Below are 8,385 nucleotides of genomic sequence, written 5' to 3' on the forward strand. Positions count from 1 at the left end.
ACATCACATCACAGGAATTAAGAACAGATAAAAAGATTATGAGCAGCAAAAGGAATAAACGAGAATAAATAGATTAAAGATAAAATTGGAATGGAAAGATGAAAAAAATTGCACACTGCAATTTTTGCATGCTGCATAAATTTTGGCAAAGGTGTTTTGTTTTTTTTTAGATTTCAACCTCAGCTATTAATGTTTATAATACACTGTGTATATTACAGACAGACAGCAAAAGCTGGTATACATATTATGTACCATTAGGCCAAATATATGCTATTTCCCTTGTGTTCTGTAGGGGCTTTGCCTCATAATAAAACTTAATCCTCATGGTGTGTAATGTACTTAGAAATGTATAAAAATAAATAAAAGTTGCCTGGAGACAATCTGATTGCACAGATTGAATATATTCCAGTGATTTGAAGTTATATTAAGATTTTACCTTCAAGATTTATGACAGTAAAAATCAGACATCTACACTATTGCTCTTTAAATTATGTGCACTGTTATTTCGACTTTTATTTTGAAAATCTCAAAGTCCGCTGTATCGTTCCTAGGCTGAGTATTTCAAGGTGTAGTCCAGATGTGCGGAAGTGTGAAATGAATTGGGCTAACTTTGAGCTCCCGAAAACGATATTCATGTGTGTAGACAAAAAGTTAGAGAAACACTCATCATATTCTGATTTATATCATTTTGGAAATTCAATAAAAAGATTTAGAAAAAGACTGCGGGACGTCCGTTGACGTGACGTCATTGTCGACTCCTTGTTTTCCCACCTCGGTCACCTACATTCAAAAAGTTAAACTCTCCTAGCTGGAAGCTAACGTTAGCTAGCAGTTGAAGTTTTCTAGAGACATTTTTTATATTCAGCTCTCGATATCTAAATGAGTTTTGGAGCGTGTTGTTAAATTATATACACACTCGAGTTATTCAGCCCGTTTTTCCTGACTGTCGGTTCACTTTAGAGTTACTTTTAGAGATGATAAGTTAACGTTAGCCTTATTAACTTAAGCTAGCTGGTTGACGTGCCCCCTGAAAGATGCTCCACAACGAGCTCAACACAAAAACAATGACTGTGACATAACACAGGGGGATTACTGGAGGAAACACACGAAGGAATCAGAGTTGGGTGTAATATTAGTGAGTAACCAGCTGCTATGATGTGATGGATGAAGGACAAAGACTGTCCCCCTCAGCTGGAGGAGCCTGTTTCTCCTGGTCTCATGGTAAACACACATCATCACTGACTGCAGCAACAACAAACTCATTAAAGTGCTTTGCTTTAAAATGTATAACAGAAAGTTTAAACTACCCAACTTTCACTTTAACTTTGTTTCAGACACTTCAGCTGAGCTCTGGCACAGCACCCCAGTCAAAAAGGTCAGTGACATTTCCCATTAAATCTACTTATAAATGCAAAAAGCGGTGCATTCATATTGTCTGAAGCACCTTATTTATGCCACTTTTCAGAAAAATGGTCACGCTTCACTGGATGCTGGCCGACCATCTGTGCTAACCAGCTTCAAGATGGACAGCAGAGCCAAAGAGTGGGCCAAAAACTCACCTCCCATCCCTGCAGACACCCTCTGTTCCCCCGGCCCGCAGGACACAGAGGTGAGATCAGATTTAGGGCCAAGCAGGTACCGGCCCCGAAACTTCAGGTTCATAGTTTATATTTTAACTTGTGCATAGTATCCAACACATTGAATTTATAATGGGGTTGAGTTCATGAACAGGCTACAGGCTCTGTCTTACCTGATACCTGAGAGTCACCTGTGAATGTCAACTGTCAGTGACAGAAGATAAGTACTTGATAACCTTATTTTTCATATGTCAAAGTAAACTGAACATCTTCAGGTTTTTTGATTGTTGGCTGAACAAAAACAAGCAATTTCAATATGTCAACTTGGGCTTTTGGAAAATTGTGATTGCCATGTTTTACTATGTTTTTGTAATAATAGGCCGCAACTATTTACATTATCGATTAGTAAGTTGATTACTAAATGTCAGAAAGCAGTGAAAGAAAGATTGTAATTTCCTGAAGCCCAAGGTGACATCTTCAGATGACTTTCTCTGTCCATTAAACACCCTGTAACCAAAAGTCCAAAAAAAAGAAAAGAAAAAGTTTCCTATATCTTAAGACACAGAAAAGCAGCAAATCCTAACGGCTGTTGCAGATAATTCCTCTTTCGATCAACAGTTGATAAAGAAATCATTTAACTTCCAATTCAGATTTTCTCCCACAAACATGTGACTGACAGGAGGCTTCATTGTGACTTTAATTTAAGCTCCTATTTGTAAGAAAATTTGAGTTTTGAATCTCCTTTCCAACTCGTCAAAGTTGGAAAAACCAAAGCAAAAGCTCCAAATAGAAACCTGAAGTCGAGTCAGTTAGAAGAATTTAACTGCCAGAATATGAAAATGAACAAAAAGTAGCAGAATTCAAATGCGAGTCAAATAACTTTACCCAGAATTTTGAGTTAACTCTGTTAATTACTAGAAAAGATTCTTATATTTACAGTAATTATTTACCAAAATTACGCAGTTTGGCCCCTTTAATGTAAAATATCCTCACTTACATGCTAGATAAAAGCAATTGTCTCAGCTCTATTGCTCATACTATAAATAGGCTATGTTTTGGTGACGTGTGTCTCTCTCTGTGTTTTGCAATAGTTTCCTGTGAATGACCTGAGTGGCTCCACCATCCAGAAGCAGAGGAGGGAGCTCCAGCTGCTGATGGCTGAGCTGAAGGACCGAGACCGGGAGCTGAACACCATGGCTGCCTCCCATCACAAGCAGCTTCACGCCTGGGAACAAGACCGCCAGAGGGTGCTCACCCTGGAGCACAGGTGTGCCCGTTTAGACGGTAAACAGACACAGATACAGAAACTTGATCCTATAGTCCAGAATTTGTTAAAAATATGTATGAGTGCTCTCAGTCATAAAGCTATATGACAGTGATTTATTTCTGTTGTTTGCACAGAGGAGCTGCAGAAGCGTAATGAGGTGATCAGAGTCCTGACTAAACGCGTGTGGGTGGTGGAAACCAGGGAGGAGGAGGTCCAAAAGGAGCTTAGCATCACCCGACAGCAGCTCTGTGAGCTCGAACAGAAGCAGCAGAACATCAGTCAAAAATGTGAAGACTTTGAGGTAAAGTTAAAACATTATTACAGATTTATATTTTACTCACAGAGGAATAGACCCAGGACTGCTCACCATGGATGAAGCTGCTGTTTTTGACAACCAGACTCACCTTTATGGAATTCATCAGGTTATTCTCCTGGTAGTTTAAAGTGCGAGAATCTTTATTCCCCAATTATTCTTCATTAATTCATCTCACACATTTCGTTCTCTGTAGAAAACAGTCTTAAAGCAGCACTAACGTGTGTGTGTGTGGGCTCTCTTAGGGGAAGAACCAGAGTCTCAACTCCACGGTCATGGCTCTGTCCACTCAGGTCGGCTCTCTGCAGGTCAGAGAGGAAGAACTGAGCTCCATGCTTAAACTCAAGGTACACAATCCGACTATTATTAATTTGTGACTTCCATAAATACTGATTAGGATGCTCATTAAGTTGTATGTGTGTATGATTTTCTGATTTCAGAACAAAGATGTGACTGAGGCTTCCGGACACATAGTGGAGCTCACAGGGCGCCTACGAGATCTGGAGACATCGTTAACGGAGAGTCGCTCACGGGAAAGCAAACTCCTGAGAGACCTGGAGGAAAACAAACGTCGTTACAGAGAGGCCAAGCATGAGATAACACACCTTAAAGGTACAAAACCTTAAAAATAACAAGACATTTTAAAATCGTTTTAAAACTCCGGCTTTAGTCGCCCTGCAGATTTTCTTTATCTCAGTGTCAACATGGGATAGTTTGACCTGAACATCTCGTCCTGTCACCAACATCATCTAAAGACGCACTTTTTACTCAGCTACTTCCTTCATTTTCTGTGTGTACAAACAAATGCAACACCATGAACGCTTTTGAGGATGTTCCTGTTCCCATGTGCGGACAACACTTTGTCCTAATGTGTTCGTTTCAAGCACAACACAGCCTTAAAGTTAAGAAACAGAATTACAGTAGTAGATTTACCTGCTTTTCGGTAGACAGTTATCTTCATAATCAATTAATTTGGCCATTTTTTTCATGTAAAATACCAAATTTGATTTCCCAGACCTCGGGGTGGTCTTTTCTTCTCGGACCAACAGCCCAAAAATTAACAATATATTCAGTTTACTTTTTCAGTAAATCTGCACTATTCAAGCTGAAACTTGAGAATGTTGATCGAAACATTCAATTAATAGCTGTCCATTAATTATCTGTTGACTATTTCCTGAGGCGACCGATCATTTCAGCTGTACATGTGTTATTCTGTGTGGCTGCAGAGGAGCTGCAGCAGCAGGTGACACAGAGCAGCACTCAGAGGGAGGAGATGATCCGTCTCAAACAGGAGCTCCAGCTGCTCCGCAGAGATCTGGCTTTATCAGGTACGTTAAAATAATCAGCTCTCAGGCTGTCGGTGTTCATAAACTTTTTTATCAAAATGAAATATTATATATTGTCACCATTGGTGTTATCTGTTGTAAGAAGAGTCTTTGGGTCCAAAACCCAAACCCGGCAGATTAATCTATAATAAAAAGGATTTATTTATATGATTTATTAATCCATTTTATATATATTTTCCACAGAATTTTAACACACTGCATATTTGTTTTTAATAATGTTGTGCTTTAGTTCATCAATCTAACTTGAACCTTTTGATCTTCTTGATCCTCTGTGATCCCTGATTCTTTAGAATATTGTCAGCCATTTTATTATTGATGAAAGAGTCAAACAACGAAACGATTATCAGTTATGTTGATCGATTACCAGACTGAAAATGTCAGCACTGAACTTTACCATACAGTAGTTGATGTGCGCAGGGAAACTGGAGCCAGTTTTAGATTCAGTAGCAGCGATATGAGTGTAATTCTGTTTTTATCTCTGCAGTCTTCTTTTCTTGATTTCAATCTGTGCAGTAACTAGTTTCAGATAACTGCCAGGCTCAAAATAAATAGTTCCTGCTGAGATAACTGCTGCATTTGATGTTTTCCACCAGGAGAGGGGGACAGCTGGAAAGATGAGCTGTTGGAACTGACTCGCTCCAAACAGGAACGCACCATGTCAGAGCTCCGCTGCCTGCGACAGGTATCTGATATGTAATAACTCACAGAGAGATACAAAAAGGTCACATCCAATAGAAACCTTCACTTAGCTTCACAACATTGCTAGAAATAATAACAGATCACAGATGAGAGACAACGACCGTCCTCATTCTTTGTGCTCACACTGTTGTTGACGTCAGAGGAGTCTTTCTGGTTTGGCAGCATAGCTCAGAGTGTTCCTGCAGCTCCTTCACTGTGGCTCTGGGTCACTGTCATGTCCATTATTTGTTTAAAGCATACAGCAGTGACATGAAAATTCAGCAATCATAATTTTATTAGTTTATTCACATTTAGACTTTTTAAGGCAGAGAAATAAAAAAGACAGGGTTGTAAAAAAAGTACCCAAAAGTCATACAAGTCACCCATACAAATAGTACTTGAGTAAAAGTCTTAAAGTATCTGATATGAATGTACTTAAATACCAAAAGTACAAGTAAGAGTACATTTTAATTATATTTACATCTATACATATACTGTATACACTGGGTCGACCGATTATTGGCCTGAATTCAATTTCCCTGAGGGAGTCATCCCAACGGGATCAATAAAGTGAAGTCTAAGTCTCTAAGTCTGAATTTTTCTGATTATCAGAATCAGTGTTTTGTTTTTTTGTTTTTTTATCCGCCTGCCGACAAAACAAAATGTTTTTAAAATGTTGTACTTTGGCTCTGATGCAGCATGTAATCTGCAAAGTAACTAATAACTAAAGTTATCAAATACATGTAGTGGAGAAAAAGTACAACATTTCCCTCCATTCATTCTGAAGGATTTTAATTTAAATCCCTCGCCCACACATTACATTACAAACGATAAAGATGCTCTCACTGTGACTTTAAGTGTTGGATGGTTTCCATCTGATTGTCTGAAATGCAAATAAATAAATACACATAATACTGTTTGTGTGTGTTTTTCCAGGTGTGTGAGAATCAGCGGAACGACCTGCAGCTCTTGCAGTTGAATTTAGAAAGCGCTCGTGAAACTCTTAGAGAGAAGACGAGTCAGGGGTTACCTGGCAGGTGAGTAATGTAGAGTAATGTTCCAGTCAGTGAACATTGTGCAGAGTAATGTGTGGTTGCTGTTTAACCCCAAAGCCAGATTCATTAAACCCTGATTGTCAGCTGGTTGAATCATACAACACAGGTTCCTCCCAACCTGTTGCTCCAGTCTGAAAGGAGGGTTACTGCAGACACAATAAAAACAGAGACATCCTCTCATTAGACACCATCAAACAGATGTTAATCTGTCTGTAATGGCTGCAACTGATACAACAATGTGTAACTACTAACTACAGCTGCACCTGGTAAGAACTGATCTTAATAAGACTCATTTCATGCGGTGATGTAGTCCATAATCTTTCAGGGTTTTCACGAACATCACAAGGCTCAGACACAGCCCCCAAGCCAGTTTGTGCACCACCTAACAGAAGATTAGAGCATCAAAACTAAATGAGCTCATCACAGATCTAATGGTTGTAGTTGGTCCCCAGTGGACCTGCGGTAGGACTCCCAAACCCCCCCTTCAAATAGGTGCACCCAAGTCTTGCACAAACCTCACGATAAACTGTCTTGGTTCATATATTGAATAGAATAGAAATGAGTAGCATTGATTCTTTAGGATTTTCCAGAACATAAAATCTGAATGATTTGTTGTCCTCGTTTATGTCTCAGTCAGGACGAGTCCAGATGTGGCTGTGTGGACGACCGGTCACCTTCATCACTCAGACTGAAGAACACAAGAGTTTTACACGATTCTCTGCAAGGCACAGTCAACGGTGACCTGGGAGTCTTCTCAGCACACATGATGGATGTAAGATGAGTATAAACATGTAAACTTGTTTTGGTTTTAAAGGAGTAGTCAAATATTTTATTCTGTTTCTTACAGAGAGTTAGAGAGGAAGATTGACACTGTTCTCATGTCTTCACGTTATGTATGAAGCTACAGCCAGCACCCTGTTAGCTTAGCTTAGCATAAAGGCTGGAACCAAGGGGAAACAGTTAGCCTGGCTCTGTCCAAAAACAAAATCTGCCTTCCAGCAACTTTTAAACTCACTTATTAACACTTGTTTAAACAAAAATGCTAAAGCAACAAGTTTTATCTGGGTTATGTGTCAGACTGTTTCACGTGTTCATTATATCTTTATGCTAAGCTAAGATAACTGTCTCCTGTTCAAAGATAAAAGAGTGGTATCGATCTTCTCATCTTACTCTCAGCAAGAAAGCAAACATCTCTATAATGTTGAACTATTCCTTTAACAGTTGATCTTCTCTTCTCCTGCGGGCAGGGTGATGATCTTCTGTCCAGCTGTTCTCTGCAGCAGCTGTTGGAAGAGTCCAGACAGGTGATCAGCGGCTCGAGACCCCACAGCTCTGTAGTCAACAGCTCCGGGACCACTGACCCCCTTCACTCTCATAAGTGCCAGACACCTCACCACCACCACCACCCAGCTACCCCGACATACAAGGTGGAGTTTCATGATTCAGAGCCTCTTTCCTCCTCTGTCTCCATTTGTATTCACGGGGTGTGGTGGCGTCAGGGGTGTGAAATGTTCAGATGAAGTAGTTTGGGTGTGTTGAGATGTAACAGCTTCTTTTTTTCTCTCCAACAGGCCAGTGAAACTCCACCCAAAGCCTGCCCGCGACACCAGCCAGACATGTGGACGGCCTGACTTTGGCTGAAGCACAGATTCTGTTTTTTTTCTTCCTGGAAACTTCAGTATTTACCAAAGTTTGTTTTTTAAATCAGTATTACAACAGAAACAGAACCTGTCCACAAACATAAAGTAAAAGGTTGAACTCTGCCGTCTCTCAGGAAAACAATGAAGTGATAAAAATACACACTGTTGTGAATTTTAACTTTTTATACCCTTAATCTTGTTTTTAATTTGTTGTGTGATTTCTACATATGCATATTATTTGGTGGATAAACATACATTGTGTGTGTCTTTTTTAAACCCTGTGTAAGATTTTTAAAGGCTGCATTGTGTGGAGTAGGTGAGATGTGAAACCAGTCCTACAGGGCTGTTGAGTGGTGTGTCCTTGTATTGTCTTTCCAGTTTCACTGCCTACAGATTCACCAGGTGACTCAGAGGAAATGTCGTTCGCTGTGTATAGTTTTTACTTATAATTTGTGTCTTTGTGATCTTGTCACTGCATTTGATATAAACTATTTATATCCAACCCTTAT

General features: G+C 39.6%; 1 protein-coding gene across 2 annotated transcripts; it reads left to right on the forward strand.

The window, feature by feature from the left end:
* The first annotated feature begins 683 nt into the window (after window positions 1-683).
* ccdc62 (coiled-coil domain containing 62) lies at window positions 684-8,384 on the forward strand. 2 transcript variants are annotated; one of them, XM_073478116.1, is made up of 13 exons: window positions 684-1,221; window positions 1,335-1,375; window positions 1,466-1,609; window positions 2,669-2,861; window positions 2,979-3,145; window positions 3,403-3,504; window positions 3,598-3,769; window positions 4,384-4,485; window positions 5,097-5,185; window positions 6,118-6,218; window positions 6,870-7,008; window positions 7,484-7,663; window positions 7,808-8,384. In XM_073478116.1, exons 1-13 carry the CDS (start codon window positions 1,161-1,163, stop codon window positions 7,865-7,867), a joined length of 1,551 nt encoding a protein of 516 aa, XP_073334217.1. In that variant the 5' UTR covers window positions 684-1,160; the 3' UTR covers window positions 7,868-8,384. The 2 variants fall into 2 exon arrangements, with proteins under 2 accessions (XP_073334217.1, XP_073334218.1); XM_073478117.1 differs by lacking the exon at window positions 7,808-8,384 and having other exon boundaries at window positions 7,458-7,627.
* The last annotated feature ends 1 nt before the right edge of the window (window position 8,385 follows it).

This window comes from Pagrus major, chromosome 12 (assembly GCF_040436345.1).
Source record: "Pagrus major chromosome 12, Pma_NU_1.0".
Lineage (NCBI taxonomy): Eukaryota > Metazoa > Chordata > Actinopteri > Spariformes > Sparidae > Pagrus > Pagrus major.